General features: G+C 43.9%; 1 protein-coding gene and 1 long non-coding RNA gene across 2 annotated transcripts in view; one reads left to right on the top strand and one right to left on the bottom strand.

Moving 5' to 3' along the window:
• The window catches only part of pkd1a (polycystic kidney disease 1a), an 84,132-nt gene that overhangs the window by 39,227 nt on the left and 26,345 nt on the right, over nucleotides 1-18,560 (bottom strand). The window contains exons 10-22 of the mRNA XM_079688105.1: nucleotides 17,196-17,350; nucleotides 15,797-15,918; nucleotides 15,563-15,713; nucleotides 13,638-13,900; nucleotides 12,570-12,944; nucleotides 11,669-12,151; nucleotides 11,152-11,283; nucleotides 9,195-9,370; nucleotides 6,130-6,254; nucleotides 3,355-5,969; nucleotides 1,273-1,470; nucleotides 884-1,183; nucleotides 366-772 (exon numbers count right to left, since the gene is read on the bottom strand). Of these exons, the coding sequence (XP_079544231.1) occupies nucleotides 366-772; nucleotides 884-1,183; nucleotides 1,273-1,470; nucleotides 3,355-5,969; nucleotides 6,130-6,254; nucleotides 9,195-9,370; nucleotides 11,152-11,283; nucleotides 11,669-12,151; nucleotides 12,570-12,944; nucleotides 13,638-13,900; nucleotides 15,563-15,713; nucleotides 15,797-15,918; nucleotides 17,196-17,350 (5,502 nt within the window). The remainder of the gene's footprint in view (nucleotides 1-365; nucleotides 773-883; nucleotides 1,184-1,272; nucleotides 1,471-3,354; nucleotides 5,970-6,129; nucleotides 6,255-9,194; nucleotides 9,371-11,151; nucleotides 11,284-11,668; nucleotides 12,152-12,569; nucleotides 12,945-13,637; nucleotides 13,901-15,562; nucleotides 15,714-15,796; nucleotides 15,919-17,195; nucleotides 17,351-18,560) is intronic.
• On the top strand, nucleotides 4,503-12,708 carry LOC307043620. The gene is made up of 4 exons (XR_013809418.1): nucleotides 4,503-4,634; nucleotides 6,369-6,455; nucleotides 9,201-9,399; nucleotides 12,573-12,708. It is a non-coding gene; the product is annotated as an uncharacterized lncRNA (long non-coding RNA).

Genomic DNA, 18,560 nt, shown 5'->3' with positions numbered 1-18,560 from the left:
TGTTTTCCCCCATTTATCAGCTTTTCTATCCGTTCTATTTAAATCCAAAATGTTTGTACTTGTGTTGCATATGAAGAGCTTTGTCTACGATATCAAGGTGAAATGATTTTAGTTTCCGGCTTCCCTCTTAGTTTTTTGTGATGTGGGGTTTTGAGAAGATCCTATAGACTTTTTTCCACCATTCCAATCCATCATATCTGCCTTTAATATAAACTGATTGTGAATGACAAATTGAATAAAGAGTTTGGGTTAATTATTGTTAATTCATTGTGCATTGAACTCGGTATCACTTGGAGACATGATTAAGAAATTAGAAGCAGAAGTGAATTTTTGATAGTGAATCAAAATGTAGTTTCTCCACTGACCTGGCAGCCATGACACTGAGCTGCAGACAGGCGGCCTTCCTTAGCGGAACGCCTTCGTAGGACATAGAAAACACCAAGGTGTAGTTCCCTGCTGCCAGCGTCATCTTAGGCAACGACAGCTGTAGCCGCTTCACATCCACCTCCACTGGCACGATCGAAGACTGAGAAGGAATCTGGTCTTTATCATTATCACAGGAGGGGGTGGAGAGTATCTGCCAGAGGTACTGCGCTCCGTAGCGTACACAGCCTTTCAGGTTCACACTGGCTTCCACCAAAGTGGACTGGTAGCGCCAGATGGCCAGACGGGGGGCTTGAACCACCTGCACTTCTGGCTCCTCGCACTCCAACACGCTGATGTTTACCTCCACCTGAGCCGACACCGAGCTCACCAGGTTACTGCAGTTCACCTGGCAGGGAGAAAAACAAGATGGTGAAATATCCAAACTGGGAAGCTTTCAACAACATTTCATAGTTCAATAAATAAATAATAGATCTTTAGAGTGTCCAAAGTAACTTACTTGCACCGGGTAGTGCCCAGGGTGTCTGTACTCGTGACCTGCAGTAGTTCGGTTTGTGTGAACTAGAGACGAGCCATCGCCAAAGTTCCAAAAGCATTCCACATCATTGGATCTGGGTGTGACACTGGCGCTCAGCATCACCATCTTGTTGATGAAAGTGTTGCTGGGTGCTGCGTGCAAGGTGGCACTTTTCAGCAGGTTCTGCACCAGGATTTGCTTTTCGAAGCTCTGATCATGAAGTGCGTTCAAGGCCTTCAGATGGATTATCAATCTACCTGGTTCATCTGGCGTGTAGAACACCTGGTGAATTCAATGAGACACATCATTATTTGACAGCTGTTTACTATAAATGTGATGTTTATTTATTATTTATGGTGAAGTGATCTGACCGTTTTGCCCATAAGCGGCGTCTTGTGGAGGTGGTGCAGATCAAAAGTCCACAGGAAAGATACAGGATTGCCCGTTAGGATGTTGGCGGTAAACAATGTCCTAACGCCTACTGGGATTGCTGCAGCGCTCTCCTGGATAGAAAGTCCACTCACCGGCTGCATCACTTCCACCTGGAGGTGCCTCCTCTGACTACTCACCTGGTTTGTCATATTGCATCAAAATATTGTTAGTGCATTAGTTTGATTAAATCATACTTGCTTTAACACCAGCGTTAATGCCAAAAAGAGAAATTAAGTCATGATTAAACTCAAAAGTTGTTGTAAATATTATGTAATACCTATTTCCTAGGTTCCGCTTAAAACACACTTTAAATTTAGAGTGAGGAACTTTTGTCTCCCCCATCTGGTAGTGACAGTCAGTAATTAAAATATGGGATAGACTATAGCGACGAAGCAGCAGTTACTGTATCTTGAGGGAATGCTATGATAATGGAGTTCAACGAGCTCTTGATGGAAAGATGCAGCATCTCACCTATGGTGTACAAGCGCAAGTTCGAGACTCCAGACATGTAAAACTTTGGTATACTGCAAAATACCGAGAACTTGTCCTGCCAGCGATAGCCTTATTCAACTTTGTGTAGAATAGTTTGGAAAGGGCTTGAATGTCACAAACATTCATTCATTGTAAAAGTCCAGCACTCCAGCTTTAAGCAGTGTTTTTTTTAAATACACGGTAAGGTCAAATATCTTGGTCACCCAGAAAAATACCTTACTTTAAAAGAGGACAAACAACAACAAAAAGCTCAACTATAGTATATGCTTGTGCCACACGTTGTTCTTCTCGACTAATTTCAAGGTCTCTGAAAACATCTGCAAATGCCATCTGACCTCTGCAGCTAATTCAGAGGGCTACAGCCCGACTGGTCTTCAACCTCCCCCAGTTCTCCCACAGTACACCTCTGCTTCACTGGCTGCCAGAATCCGTGTATCGCTATTCTGGCTCCTAAATGGTGGAACGAGCTCCCCATTGCCAACAGGACAGCAGAAACTCTGCATAGTATCCGTTGCAAACTGAAAACGCATCTCATGACAAAGTGAATATATTTGCATTTTGCTTGTTGATCAGAGTTTGATTCTCTATATTTTTTGCACTTACTTTAAGTTGTTTTGTCTAAAAGCGTCAGCCAAATGAAATCTAATGTAATGTAAAAAGGGCTCTCTGCAGTCTTATTGCCAAAGGTAGCTACTGCTTGTGCTGAGATTAGTTGAATTGGATTGACAGCATGAATGTGTTAATGCAGACATAAAATATGTCAGGAAATTATAACAAATGTGTTAACTTATGCGCAGATTGGCAATGCATTATTTATTCACTTCTATGGCAAATGCTACCAAAAGTACAGGTTATACAAGTGTATTTTATGTGATAGCATTGTGTGTGATTTTTATATTGCAGTGCTATGTTAACTCTATTATATTTTAAGCCCCCTTCCATACATGTACTGCAACTTATCTAGACATTAAGCGGAGGAGCTGTCTGGAGAACGCAAATATATGAAACATTCAGACTGGAAATAAAACTAACTTGACCCTGCCAGCCTTTTGGTAAAAAATTGGTGTAATGTCCTATTAAGCACTTGAGTGAATGAAGCTGCTCGATATTAAGGGTATTCAGCCCAGATGGGCGTTTTAATGATGTTTCTATCTCTTCTGGCGTAAAAGGGGGAAAAATAAGGGTCATTTAGACTAAGACGGCAACCGAAATTGTAGAGACGGTGAGCTTCAGAAGCGTCTCTCCGATATTATCACAAACTCAAGTAAAAAGGAATTTGACTTGGTTCTTAACAACCAAATTACAAACTGGCTACGTGAATGCATTGCAATCCTCTCTGACCGGGACCCCCTCTCCAAGAGAAAGTATTTCTAGCATCTAGAATTCTTCTGAGACGAAGATCTTCTACTCTCTACTAGACGTGTACAAGGGAAATTCCAGAGAACATGCCAACCTTATTCTCAGACACTGTCCGGAGTTCTTATTAGAAAACATCTTTAATGTATGATATGAATCTTCTTTGACTTTACCTGGTTGAGCCCAGTGAGATTCACCATGTACGTATCCACCCTGGTGAACGTGTGGACATAGGTTTGGTTGAGTTCAGGGTGAAGAGTTGTATCTCCGCTGATGCTGAGGATGAACTGAACGTCTGAGCCCGCTGCCATAGATATGGTGAACTCCACTGTCTCATTGAGAGCTGCAATGTTTTTACTTGCCCTCAGCTCCAACCCCTTAATCCTATCCTGAACAAAGAAATCTCTGGAAACCACTTCCATGCTCACGTCGTTGGTCGCATTCAGAGTAACGGAGGCTGTTTTTGCCTCGTGGAAAATCAGAGAAGTGTTCCTTCCTGTTTCTGTTTTTCCTTTGAACAGCCATGTCCACGAAACATTGGTCCCTGTCAGTACCTCCCCCTGGAGCTTGACACTGACGCCTGTCTCTACGTAACTCTGCTTTGTCACATTGGTAGCTGTGAATCCCAGCCCGGAGATGACTTCCTGGACACTGACATTCTTTGACTCAGATTTGAAACTAACTTCATTGAAGACCTGCACGGTAATCAGCTTTAGGCCAGGACTGAGGAAGGTGTGGGTCTTCGAGTGCATGTTCCACTGCAAAAGGTCCCCATTCACAAACCAGCTGTACTGCAGGTTTGTGCCTTGAGCACTCAGCACGGTCAGGTTAGTTGGAGTGTTGACTGCTAATGGGTTGTCGCTGATCTGCAGCTCCACCCCTCCTGCTGGCTCCAGGAATTGGATGGTTCTGTTGATGGTCAGCTGGCCCAGCAGGTTGGCTGCTCGGAGATAGATGTGACACGGGCCCGGTTTAGAGAAATTCACCTCCACTGTCTTCCCGCTAATATTATAGCTCGAGGCGAGGGGTTCTAGGTCTTTAATAATATTCCAAGTGAAGGTCATGTTGGTTCCTTCCTTTAATCCTGCTTGAAGGTTGAGGATGCGATTTGTGGGGAAGTAGCCCCCCTCCAATCCTGCTCCTCCTGTCTCCTTCGCTGTTAATATCTGCAGGCCCTCCAGCTCGCGTTGGACGTACAGGAAGATACTTGCTTGTGCCGTTCCTACGTCGTTCTCCGCTGTGACAATGATGTTGAAGGTGGCCATGGAGCGGAATGTGTAGTACATGGTGTGTGTGGCTTGGATTGGAGTGCAGCGGTCACACAAGATCCAAGAGAAGCGGACATCATCTCCTTCTTCCATTTGGGCCTCGAAGTGGACGGAGGCATTGAGAGGGACATTTACCAAACTGGCGTTGACGCTCAACCCGCGGATTGGCGCGAGCACAGTGACAGGTAAGATAGTGTGATTCCTGCTAACTGTGTTGGCCGCTGTCAGTGAGATATTGTACTTTGCAGAGATGTTAAACGTGTAGAGGATATTCTGGCCTGTTAGCACATTTCCGTCCCCAAAATTCCAGATGTAAGTGACATTGGAAGCCATGGAAGAGGTTGTGAAAGCGTATGGTGCTTTAAGTGTTAGGTTATTGTTCTTTGTTCCATTATGTTGGATAACAACTGGACCTACAGGCATCAGAACCTCAATCACAACAGTGGTATTACTGGCGGAGATGTTATTGAAGACAACCACTGACACATTGTAATGGCCTGGGTGTTTATACGTTTGCACGGTATTCCCAGAATTTGTGATGGGCATGAGGTCTTCCCCTCTACCAAAGTCCCACTGGTAGCTGTAGTTTGATTCTGGCTGGGCTCTGGCCTGGAATGAGATCTTCTCCCCAACAGCGTAGTGGGATTTATCAAGGCTGAGGCTGATGTTGGTAAGAGCTGGCTGCACACACACCCAGTTGAAGAAGTTGGCCTTGGTGGCCTTGTTTACCCCGCTGGAGAGGCGCAGAGAGAGGTGGTACTTCCCGCTCGTCCAGTAGGTGTGGGAAACTGTGGGGTTGCCCTGGTGTGTCTCGTTTGGGCTCCCGTCCCCAAAGCTCCATTCATAAAGATGAGCTGATGCATTACCGGACACCCAGGCCTGAAAGTTAACCAGGGTCCGCTCTTGGACACACCCTGAAGGCTCCATCCTCACAACCTGGAAGACGAACACCTGCACTGCGACTAGCGTCCAACCAGAGCTCACAGCGTTGGCCGCCGTCACATTCACTGTGTAGTTGCCCTCTGTGACGTATTTGTGTGACATGTGAGGTGTTGATGTCGTGTACATTTCCCCGTCTCCCATGGAGAACGTCCATGTGATGTTATTACCTGACCCGAGCCGTGCCTGTACTACGGTGGGACTGTGAAGCTCTGTAGGAGAGGAGCTCTTAGCCGTCAAATCATCAATCTCCTCAAACACAAACACCTCGGCACAAGCCTCCATAGAACTGATGGTGTTGTTTACCGATACGCAGACGTTAAAGACGCCGCTCTGTGCGTAGGTGTGTGCCACGCGGCGACCTTGCATCAGGGGGGAACCGTCTCCAAAGCGCCAGTCATAGTGAATGCCATAGGGCGAGGGCAGAGGGTGAGCCTCGAACTCGGCTGATTTGTCAGTGAGGAGGAGTTGTGGCTCTGTTTGTATATCGACATGAGTGAGGATGCTGTAGACGCTCATGTTGATGCTCCGACTGATGTTCTCATAGCGGTTGGACACGGACACCAGCGCTGTGTATATCCCTGTGAAGAAAAAGAAGAAGACAGATTTGTTAAATTGTTTAACTTTTTTGTAATTATCTTTCAACTTAAAACATTTTGATGTTCTCTAAATTGAAACAAAGTCATGATCGAATAGGCTCCATTAGTCATGCTGCTAATAGGGGGACGGGCGAGGGCTTACCTGGCTGAGAGTAAATATAGGTAACGTTGTTGCTTAGAAGGACCTGAGAGTTTGGACAGCGAAGGGAGGTGGTGTAAGGAGGCTTGTATTCAAATTCCTCATATCCTCCATCGCCAAAAGACCATCTGCAGTAAAACAGAGACCATTTATAACCATTAAATAAGGAACTTCAGAGAAAAACATAGGACTGCGAGGAATAAATGCCCGATAACCATTTCCACATGCACGCACACACACAGGACATCTTCTCTGACGACGCAATAGAGGGAATTGGACAAGGAGAAGTGGAAACTCAAGACTCAGGAAGCCTCTCTGGACCAAGAATGGTGAGTGTGGAGGGAAACTAAGTGAAAGAGTGCGCCATAGCTGGGAGGGTGGGAATGTGAAAGAAGGAGTGAGAGAAAAGACTAAAGGAGAAAGAGTTGAAGAAAAAGTGAGAGAAAAAAAAGTAGGGGGGAAACAGCAGAGCAGAAGGGAAAATTCTCGTCAGCAATCTGCTCTAACCACACAGTTATAAATCCAAGGACTCTGCATGATTTGACTGCTGCAGAGCTATTATGGCGCACAGGAAGACGAAACACAGCGAATGAAGAAAAGAGAACAGATAGAGGAGAAGAAAGGAGCTACGAACACAAACAGATGCTCTGTTTTCACTCACTAAATTATATTTTTGGTATCAAAACAAAGCACAGAAGACATATCTATCTATCTGTCTAGCAGTGGTGGAAGAAATCCTCAGATCTTGTATTTAGGTCAAAGTAATAACACAGTGTGGGAATACTCTGTTATAAGTAAAAGTATTGCATTGCAAATGTTACTCAAGTAAAAGTACAAAAGTATTGGCATCAAAAAATAATTAACTACCAAAAGTGAGTACTCATTATGCAGATTCAGATTGGCCAATTTCTTCTATAATATATACATATGTTTAATTATAATTATTGATGCATTAATGTGTTTATCACAGCTTGTAAATATGGAGCTAGTTTGAATTATTTTGTATGCTGCAGGTTATATTGTGAATTTACTCCAGGTTTAACTTAAGTCTAATTTAAGTGTTGATTATACAGTATTTCACATCATGATTCCAAATCTGCAAAGCAAAGAAAGGTACTAAATAAATGTAAAACCTCCTTTTCCCCTCTCTCTCCAAGGGAGGTTCTTACCCTCATTACCTCTGCCCGTCCTACCACCTGCCCTCTGGACCCTATCCCCTAAAACCTGATATTCTACCGTTTCTCACCCATTTCATCAACACTTCTCTAACTACTGGTCACTTTCCAAACAGTCTCAAGGAGGCAAGAGTAAACCCTCTCCTAAAGAAACCCACTCTCAACCCGTCTGATGTTATAAACTACAGGCCTGTCTCTCTCCTCCCGTTCCTGTCTAAAACACTTGAACGCGCTGTCTTTAAACAACTCTCCTGTTATCTCCATCAGAACAACCTTCTGGATCTGCACCAGTCTGGTTTCAAGGCAGGTCACTCAACAGAAACTGCCCTCCTTGATGTCACTGAGGAACTGCACACGGCTAAAGCAGCATCCCTCTCCTCTTTCATCATCCTTCTGGACCTGTCTGCTGCATTCAACACAGTGAACCATCAGATCCTCCTTCGCACTCTCCAAAAACGTGGAGTTTCAGGCTCTGCACTTTCCCTCCTCACCTCATACCTAAAAGACCGCACCTACAGGGTAACTTGGAGAGGGTCCGAGTCCAACCCTTTTCAATTAACTACAGGAGTCCTTCAGGGCTCTGTCCTTGGTCCCCTCCTCTTCTCTCTGTACACAAACCTGCTCGGATCTGTCATTAGCCCGCATGGTTTTTCATACCACTGCTACGCTGACGACACCCACGACTAATTCTGTCCTTTCCCCGCTCAGAGACCCAGGTCGTCGCACGCAAATCTCTGCTTGTCTAGCAGACATCTCTCAGTGGATGTCTGCTCATCACCTCAAGCTCAACCTTGACAGGACTGAACTGCTTTTCCTTCCGGGAAAAGATTGTCAGACTCTTGACCTAACAATCAACATCGGCACCTCTGTTGTTTCCCCGACTCAGACTGCAAGGAATCTGGGTGTGACCCTAAATAACAAACTATCCTTCACTGCAAACATTGCTGCTACAACCCGCTGCTGCAGAAACACTCTTTACAACATCAGGAGGATTCGTCCCCAGCTGACCCAGAAAGCAACGCAGGTTCTGGTCCAGGCTCTCGTCATCTCACGCCTAGACTACTGCAACTCCCTCCTGTCTGGTCTACCTGCATGTGCCATCTGACCTCTGCAGCTCATCCAGAATGCAGCGGCTCGTCTGGTCTTCAACCTTCCTAAATTCTCCCACACCACGCCGCTCCTCCGCTCCCTTCACTGGCTTCCAGTAACTCCTAGAATCCACTTCAAGACACTAGTACACTAGTACCATGCTGTGAGTGGATCTTGCCCTTCCTACATCCAGGACATGGTTAAACCGTACACCCCAGCACGTGCATCGGCCAAACAGCTCGCTGCACCCCCACTGCTAGGGGGACCCAAGTTCCCATCAGCAAAAACACGTTGGTTTGCTATCCTGGCTCCAAAATGGTGGAATGAGCTCCCCATTGAAATCAGGATTGCAGATAGCTTGCACATCTTCCGGCGCAGACTGAAAACTCATCTCTTCAGACTCCACTTTGAGCGATAGAATTACTAACAAAGCACTTATATACTAATAAAGGACTGGCTTATCTAAAGCCAGTTGAGTAGCACTTGAAATGTTTTAGCTCTATGAAACCTGATGTAGTTATATGATTCTGTTTTCTTCAAGTTTTTATCTTCTCGGTCGAATGCACTTATTGTAAGTCGCTTTGGATAAAAGCGTCAGCTAAATGCAATGTAATGTAATGTAGAGGAGTAAAAGTACACAAATTACCTCTGAATTGAAGTGGGGTAGAAGAACAAAGTAGCATAACATTTACATTCTCAAGTAAAGTCTCTCAAAAATGGTATGTAAGTACAGTGTCGAGTAGATCTACTTTACACCACAGCTGTCTATCAATCATGATTGTCCATCTATCCCTCTGTTCATACCGGAAGGTGGCGGCCACCGACATGTCGACGAGCACAGAGGTGGTGAGGGTCTGGGTGGAGCCCTGAGGGACCACGTCGGGCACTCCCTTCACTGTGAGGTTGGCCATGGGCTGCAGCCGGTCCACGGTCACGTTGAAATGCTCTGTGAGGGAGCTGACATGGTTCAAGGCCGTCACCTGGAAGAGATGCCACATGAAGACAGATGGTAACAAGTTCAAGTCTTTTGTAACATCCCCAGGATGTGAGCTTTAATTGTGACACAACACAATAACAATGGAGTGCACTGTTGCCTATCAAGCAGAGATGAAACCATTAGTCTATTAATCAATACGTCTGTCCACCCAAAAATAATCTGCCACTACTTTGATCATTAGTTAATCCTTCATGTCTTTTTTTAAATGGGGTGCCGTCATTTGCACATATTTAAGGATGGTAATATGAACACGCTTGCAGCCTCGAAAATGTGCCTATGTTTATGTAAATGAGCCTTCACCAAGATCAGGAAGCAACACACAGCTACTCTCAAGAGGAAGTTCACGTTTTCATGTCTTGCCTGAAGCTTTTAGGAATCCCTTTCAGCTCTTCAATCAGGACATGCAGCTTGCAGTCTGAAAATGTCCCTTTATTCTGACTACTGTGCCCTTTTCCACATGGCCAATTGAGTGGTTCAGTGACGAGTCCTAAAACCCGGAAGTGAGTTAGCATTTTACCTCTACCGGTTCCCTCGTCTCAGAGTCAATGGGATTTCTCCATACAGTAGGATCTTGGAAAATAGTTGGAAATAAGGTCTGTGGTTGACACAAATTTAAGAGACGGATCACGTTTTGTCCTACGACATTAAATACATCAGCAGTGACCCCACTGGTGATTTTTGAAGAGTTTACGTGTCTGAAAAACGATGGTTGTTAACAAGTGGCTGAATAGGACTACAGAAGTTGTCGAGGACGTTGTACGTCATTACATTGAACACGTAAACACTCCCGCTAAGTTTGTTTTCCCTGTTCTGCTTGAAAGCAAGTGCCTGCCTCCTGCAAACTGTTAAAACAAAAAGCTTCAACTTCTAACAATTTTAATCTGTATTTTTTAAATATGGATCTTAAATTGGCGTGACGTTGAGGTCGTGTAACCCTGCTGTACTCGGCTGTAGTTCCTATAGCATAACGTTAGCATTTTGCTTCTGGCGATTCGATTTATGATTAGAAAATTACAAATGTAGGGTAGACATGTGGAGATTATCCGGCTGAACAAAACGTGCATTTATCAAACAGACCTTATTTCGAGCTACTTTTCTAGATCCTATGGAGAAATCCCATTGCTTTTTTGTCGAGGGAACCCAGGCACTCTATTGCAACCACACGCAAAAAGAGCAAATTGCACTCTGCTGTGTTCCAGGCGTGTTTGCGCTGTACAGGCAGATTCACAGCCGGTTGCTGCAAGTGATGTGCAATTTATGGTACCATTAGAGGCTGCTATCAATTCTTTGTGGATTTGCCTGGTAACAACCTTTTCGGAAGAAACAGAATGTTCTAAAGAAAATGTTGACGATATTATATTGGTACAAGGTTTTGAACAATTCAATTTCTAATACAAATCACAGATTCAGTTTCACTTAAATGAAATGTCATTTTTAAAGATTTAGTCAGCAGAAATACAATAATATTTCAAATCCGTAAAAAAAACGTAATTCCATTCATGTATTCGCTGACAGGTTTCATACTGTTATATATTTATCACAGGTTGATTGTGTGAGGCTGTGAAACTGTAAGGTCAGTAATGATACATCTTCCAGTTGAGCCCAACAGTGTAAGTGACAGAATAAAAAGTCACCTTAGTCCAATCACGATGGATGTTGTTAAATTTGTATACCGTTTGTCAGTGTTTATATTTAATTCAGACATTAATTATCATGCATTGGTGGCAACAGAAATGACAGTGTGTCCGTATGACCAGAACTCACTGTGAGCTTGTAGATGGCAGCGTGCTGGTAGATGACGTTGAGCACAGTGTTGTAGTAGGTGAAGTACGGCTTGTCATCCACTGTCCATTTAAAAGTGGGATTGGAGCCTTCGAGCACTGAGGCTGTGTAGCTCTGAAACATACAATACGAGATTATTATAATAATAGATTAATTTTGTATAGTGCCTTTCAAGGGACCCATGGCCGCTTTACATGGTGAACAAACAAACAAACAAACAAAAAAACAAGAGGGGCAAGTAATAAAGTACAAATTAAATAAATAGTAGTAGGAATGGAAGTAGGGGGGCTGTGATGGGTTAGGGGTCAAAGGCCACGGTGAACAGGTGAGTTTTTAATGAAGACTTGAAGATGTCAAGGGAAGCAGCATTGCGGATCTCTGCAGGAAGTGCGTTCCAGAGGGTGGGGGCCGCAACACTGAACGCCCTGTCACCAACAGATGTGATGCAAAGACAATAATGTCAATGCATAACCTTGCGATACAGTAAACACACACTCACCACGACAGACTCCATCAGCACCCTGTGTTCAGGGTTGGGCTGCACCATCAATTCTCTGAGGGGCTCCTCCAGGTGGATGACCACAGACAGACTGGCCTCCGTTACATTATTATGGGCTTCCAGCTCCACCTGCACTGTACTGCGCTGCTCCTCTGTGTCCAGGCTCAGATCCAGCACTGCGTACAGGCTGGGCTCTGGGACCTCCCCCCCCGACCCTGAGCCAGGCTCGGGCCGACAGAGCGCTGCATTGGAGGAAAACTCTTTGGGACAGTCGGGCTGGAAAGTCACGCTGCGATTGCTGTTGCGCCGAAAGGCCTTTGTTAGGTAGCTGGAGCGGACGCGGAGCAGCAGCCGGGTGTCGTTTGGCTGCAGGTAGAGGGTGCCATTCTGGGGAGGGGGGTGGAGGACCGTCAAGCCCAGAGGAGGCACCACACGCAACGGGCATGATGCTGAGGCTGGGTATGACGGCTCAACTGAAGTCACCTGAAGTTGATCAAATTCAAACATGTCTCAATTAATATGTTAAAACAACAGAATTACCAAATAAAAAAATCTATCATCTATCTGTGTTTATTTAATTATTATTATTATGTAATTCTCCTTTTGTCGTTGCCTTTCTCCCACGGGTAGGGAATGGTAAAGGTTTGGGATCGTTACATTGTCCGGTGTTTTTGTTCTTACTCTTACCTATGCACATTAGTTGTCATGCCACGTCTGAGCTGTTGTGTTCTGTGTTATATTAGATTTTTATTTTTATGAAGATGTGATAACAAATGTATAAGTTCGAAGTAAAAAAAAACATGTAAACATGCAAAAAAAATTGCAGCATAAAATGTTTTATCTGAATGTGTAAATCTGTCTAATACATGCTGGGATTTGACATAGAGCTTTGATGTCTTACCAGCAGGCTGTAGAGTCCGGGCTGAGGGAGACCTGCGGACAGCTGTGCTCCCTGCAGCTGGGTCTCACTGTGTCCCACAGAGAGCACTCTGACGGGGCAGACCACCTCCTCCAACCAGCCCCCTTCTCCGTCCTCCACCAGCGCCCTCACATCCAGCTCAGCTTCCGGCAGAGGGTCGCCCTCGGCTGAGGTGCCTGGTGACCGTCCGGTGTTGTTGATCCAGAACCACTCTGATTGGTTAAGGGCTAAGACAGGTTGCTGCCACAGTGAGAGTGGGGAAGATTGGCAGCGGAGAAGGGAGGCGGGGCCAGCGTCGTGCTGCAGGGCGATGACATCACCACGGGAAACCAAGAGGTCCTCCAGCTGCTCTTGTACCTGTGAGCAACAGTGATCAGAAGGGTGTAGGCGTGAACTTGAACAACACAAGCCTTAACGGTTTAAAATATGTAACTTTCTCGTATTAAAAATGTCTAAAAACAACTAAACATATGTTATTCCTTTGTTGAGTAGTCTTACATTATCTCAAATGTACTGAATATTTTTCAAACTTTCAGGGATCCGTCATTTGAACCAAGGTAAGGGTCCATTTCATTTTGTCGCCACTGTGCATGCGTCAGCGCCGTGCTTTAAGTTCTCAATAATTCACTGTCTTCAATAAGACAACATATTTTTGATACACCTTTTAGATGAAAGGTTTCATTCCTCCAAGGTCTGCATGTTAAGTTTTCTGAGAAACAAGCTGAGCAATTCAGGCGCCACACTTACAGTACAGCATCAGAGAAAAAAGTGAATAAATGCTTTATTTTTAAAAAAATTTACTAGTTTTATTTTTGGAGAATAGGAGACCACCTTGTATAAAACTCTTGAAGGATGAACACTTAAACCAATCCTAACCGGGAGAAGTTGACTCCATGCTTCTTCAGGCATTTACCAATCTTTGTCTTTCGATAGAGGGATACCATAGCGCCAGAAAATTACAAATTCAGTTTTGAACTTATCTAACTGAAAACAACCTGAAATTAAAACCTCCGTTTTATTAAGTTTGGATGCTAAAGTAAATCCTCTCACCTGAACGTGTGCAGCTGGTCCTGCCAGTAGGTTGAAGACCACCTCATTCTGCAGGGTGTATCTTGGCCTCAGCGCCCCAGGGGGCAGGCGGTGAGATGCGGTGCAGTTTGGACAGGAGGAGGGGGGGCAGGGACTGGCTAGGGACAGGCAGCGCCGCTGGAAGGGGCACCACTGCTCCAATCGGGGGCAGGGTGGGGGGTCGTCAACCCTCGTCTCATTGGAGACGCAGACGGCCACTGGGGAACACGCCGGACCTCCACAGCCTGAGACACAAGATGAATCACTTGCTTTCAATTAAAGCTTAAACACAGTTTAAAAATACAATAAAAATGTCTTTATAAAATTCACCTCCACTGCAATATTTATTAATTAATATATACTATTATATAGGGATTTGTACACTTTTTATTTTAATTTAATTTAACTATAACTGGTCAAATAAATGCAGCGCAATAAATATTAAAAAAAACCTTCCTCAGAAATGTTTTGAATTAAAACTACAGTTACAAAACAATTGAAATACTCAATTGATTCTATTGAATTCATACTCATTATTTATTTTTTTGTTAAATAACAAGGGTTTTATTTGAGGAGATACTCCTCCCACCCTGGTCACAATCTGTTCGTTCTTCTGCCCTCTGGTAGACGGTACAGATCCACCAAAAGCTGTACAAAAAAACTCAAGAACAGTTTTTACCCGACAGCAATTATAGAACTCAATCTTAACTAGCACACACTGCTACTGACCTACACATTGCTCATCAACAAATATGTATTCCTACATTTATCTATTTTAAATATTTATGAAGCGAAAAACTCAGATGTACCTGTCTGTTTTTAAACACTAGGATTGTATCTGCATCTATTAATTGTATGTATGTAATACAAATGTTTTGTAAGTGTATGGATTCATATATATAAACTTTTGTTTTATGTTATTGCTTGTTATGCACTGACAGGATTGTTTTTCAAATGTCGTTGCACCTGTACAATGACAATAAAGGAATTACATTCAAACTAAATCTAAAGCGGATTTACAGTTTTAGCTGTCACTTTTAATCAAACCGTTATGTGAAGTGTAGTTAAAACAGTTAATTACTGGATTAAACAGATGTTATCTACAGAGTATACTCATCTCTCCAATACAAACCAAAAAGTGTAAAAGTGAATGTGTGATTAATTGTAATGGGAACATAATGAGCGATCTGGGCCGATATCCATCTTGAGGAAGGGGAGAGTAAACTTTCTTTCTGCCATTAATAATCCATCTCATTATCTCCATTGTCTGCGGCAGCGTTCACAAATTCCAAATGAAAGAAAACAACAGAAACCATTTTTCCGTGTCTTTAACAAGTTGCCTCCTCTCTGTGGAGTTCTGCTTATCACATCCGTCATCCGCTCTGTCTGTCCTCTCTCTATTGAACCACTCCACTGCTAGGTCTCAGTGGACACGTTAACAAACAACACAAAAAGCATCTCAGATTTTCCGTGCATTGTGCCACGCGGTGTAGCAGCTAAGTGTGGGCTCAGGAGGGAGCTGACCTTGATTGATCTTGTCTACCTCTTCTCCTGTTTTGTCCCACTTTCTGTCTCAATCCAAACTTTACTTTCCTAGTGGCCTCCCTTACCACCTCAGACAAGTGTGTGTGTGTGTGTGTGTGTGTGTGTGTGTGTGTGTGTGTGTGTGTGTGTGTGTGTGTGTGTGTGTGTGTGTGTGTGTGTGTGTGTGTGTGTGTGTGTGTGTGTGTGTGTGTGTGTGTGTGTGTGTGTGTGTGTGTGTGTGTGTGTGTGTGTGTGTGTCAATGTATTTGTGTAACCGGAGGTGTGAGTCCGAGCAGGTGGCACCTACTGAAAATCACCATCGATGTGCGGATGATTTTACGTGTCAGGTTACCGGGGCGTGTGTGTTTCAGAGTTGGGCTCACCGGGTAGCAGCAGGTGCAGGCCGGGGTAATGACAGTGAGGTCTGTAGGTCTGGAATCGGACTTGGACTTGTGAGCTGAGCTGCTGAGTGAGAAACTCCAGGGAGGACAGACGGCCTGCCTGAACAAAGCTCAGAGCCGGGAACAACAGCACCTGGGAAAAAAGAGAGAGAGATGTTTTACGATTAGAAGGATTGAGGTACGTACATGAATAAATAAGCTGAGGTTCCTCCTCACCTCTATTCCAGCTGTGGGAGGCTGTGGCGCCGAGAGCGTAGCGGGCAGGGCATGGTGCATGGGATTATGGGAGGGAAACACAGCCAGGCCAACAGTGTAAATCCCTGCATCTGGAACACGCACTGTAGAGGCAGAAAGAGAATACATGTGAGAAAAAACGAGGCAGGGTTGAGGTATTTAAAACAATTTAGAGGAGTCAATTTATAAGAAATGGTGGCTCAACTTAAGTCAAGAACCTTATTTAAATAGTGTTTACAAAGGGGAAGAGGGCACAAACCTCGGATGACTCAGACTAAACAAAACTACCGTTCAAGATGTTAAAGGAAGAACGCTTCAGTGCACAATGCATCTGCTCGCTGGAGACTGACACAAACACAGAGGCAGAATCAAAGGCACGCTGGACCCAAGAAACCCCAGACAGTCTGGCAGATACACACACACACAAACTTACTTTATGTTCTTTTGAAGCATTTTACATTTAACTGCTGTACATTTCTCAAGAGGACTTCAGTCTCATTAAGTTTCTTCTCCCTTGCAGCCAACTGAAATCTAGTTTAACTTCTGCTCGAGCTACGTCCACATTACATGGTACATTATGTGCAATTTTACGCATTTTGACACCTACACTCTCAGTTTTGAAGCACAACATTTTCTATTTCAAGATAATGACTGGATCAGAAGGCTTTCTACTCACAGACTTCACAACAGGTGACATACAAAAGTAATTTGGCTCTCCACTCACTGTTGAGTGTCGTTGCTGAGGTAAACACGTCAAAATGGCAGCAATTTTGCTTCAACAATCAGTTTGGCTCTATTTTTTCGTCCACATCAAGTATAGATATCCAGTTGGCACATCTAGCAAAACCCTGTTTATTTACTACCGCTTTTAAATTCTTAGGCCTATATATTTTTTCATGAATATATTGTCGTATTCCTTTGAACAAGAAAATACCATTTATCCTCATGTTGGGTCATTGTTTCTGCTATTCCTTAAGTAGCAAAAGCCTTAACAGCATTTAAAAGTACAGAGATGCTTCTATAAAATATCATGATGCATCATAAAGCTGAAAATGGTTGAGAACGTTCTCTTGATGCTCCTGACACAAGAAGCAATTTGTATCAATGCCAAAAGCCCTCGTAAAAAAAAAGAAGGTGCTTCAAGGAGCTTGTGATTTGTCATGAAGGATACTGAATGCTTTTACCTTCTACGCTTGTTCAAGCCACAATTTAATGAACATAAATTGAAAGTGTGGAAGGTTTAAAGTGTTTGCTTTTTCGCTTTAACCACTAAGGCTTCAGAGGGATTTTGGGAAATTGAATTGGAATAGAATCTTATTTTTTAACTCTATCAAGGGTTTTCAAATGCCCTGGTCTGTCTGTGTGAATGTTGGCAGCCTACCTTGGGGGCTAAACTGGCAAACATAAGCCCCCTTGGCGTTGAATTGGTGTGAACTAGTCTGAGCACGTTGATCGAGGGACCCGTCCTGGGCCTCGGAGCCGTTCACCCAGCGCAACTTAGCTGGAGAGTCGACATCCAGCCCCACACCTCGCTCCCTGGGAAAGAAATGTACAGGTTTCACACAGATTAACACCGTGCCAGATTGACATCTAGTTGAGTGGCAGATGACAGCTGGAAGATTGACTCTTCACTTGAAGTATACACAGAAAGATGCACATATATGTCCAAAAAAGAAAAAACTCTACAGGAAATGATCATATCTGAAGACTCAATGACGAGAAATGTCATACATCTTGTTATGAATGTGAAAGTGATGTCAGATGGAAAAAAACACCACAAACATCTTCTACAAGAATAAAATGTGGGAAATTTCAGGCCAATCAGACAACGTACGTAGGAGTTACAGCAGTATCATAAACATTGTTTGATGGCGAGTGATCTGTCGCCATGGCAACGACATTTGATAACACCCTATAATTCGCCTATTTGAGGGCTGCATCGTTATCGAACCTGTGAAGTTTTGGGTCGTTTGGAGCATGTTCAATGGAGTTATGAGAAGACCGTGTTTCATGGCAAGGGATCTGTCGCCATGGCAACGGCATTTGATGACACCCAATAATACGCCATATGTGGAGAGGGCTGCATCGTTATCAAACCTGTGAAGTTTTGGGATCCTCTGGTCTCAGACCCTAATAATGGGCTTTGATTGCCCAAGTAGGGTGGATAGCAGTGTGGCGATGTCAGATACTGAGTGTGTCCCTGTGATTACTAAAGAAACATTGGATTTTTCAATCAATGAGTCCGCTAATGGACTGCACATTTTCTTCTCACGCCTTCTGTCAGTTTTACAATGTTAATAGAAAGCAACATTACCAAAAGAAAAGGTGCTGTATGAAGGCACACTCAAGGAAATGGAAGAAAATTAAACATCGAAAAAACTTTGTTTGATGCTGTACTGTACCAGAAATCCACCCGGATAAAAGCAATTTCCTTCCCAGTCTTGTTTTGTTATTTTTTTGGATCAGCCTCTCTATATCTATTTTTTTTCAACAGGCCTTCTTATATAAGTGAGGGGGTGGAGGAACACATGAGCGGAGGAGGAACAAGCTCCATCTGCAGCAGGTTTTTTCTACTCTCATCCACTTCTGATAGAGGGTATGGCCTCTATCTACACACACACACACACACACACACACACACACACACACACACACACACACACACACACACACACACACACACACACACACACACACACACACACACACACACACACACACACACACACACACACACACACACACA

Source organism: Notothenia rossii (genome assembly GCF_949606895.1).
Source record: "Notothenia rossii genome assembly, chromosome: 1".
In the NCBI taxonomy this organism is placed as follows: Eukaryota; Metazoa; Chordata; class Actinopteri; order Perciformes; family Nototheniidae; genus Notothenia; species Notothenia rossii.
The sequence above is the reverse complement of the archived record's forward strand: the minus strand, read 5'-3'. Positions and strand labels throughout refer to the sequence as shown.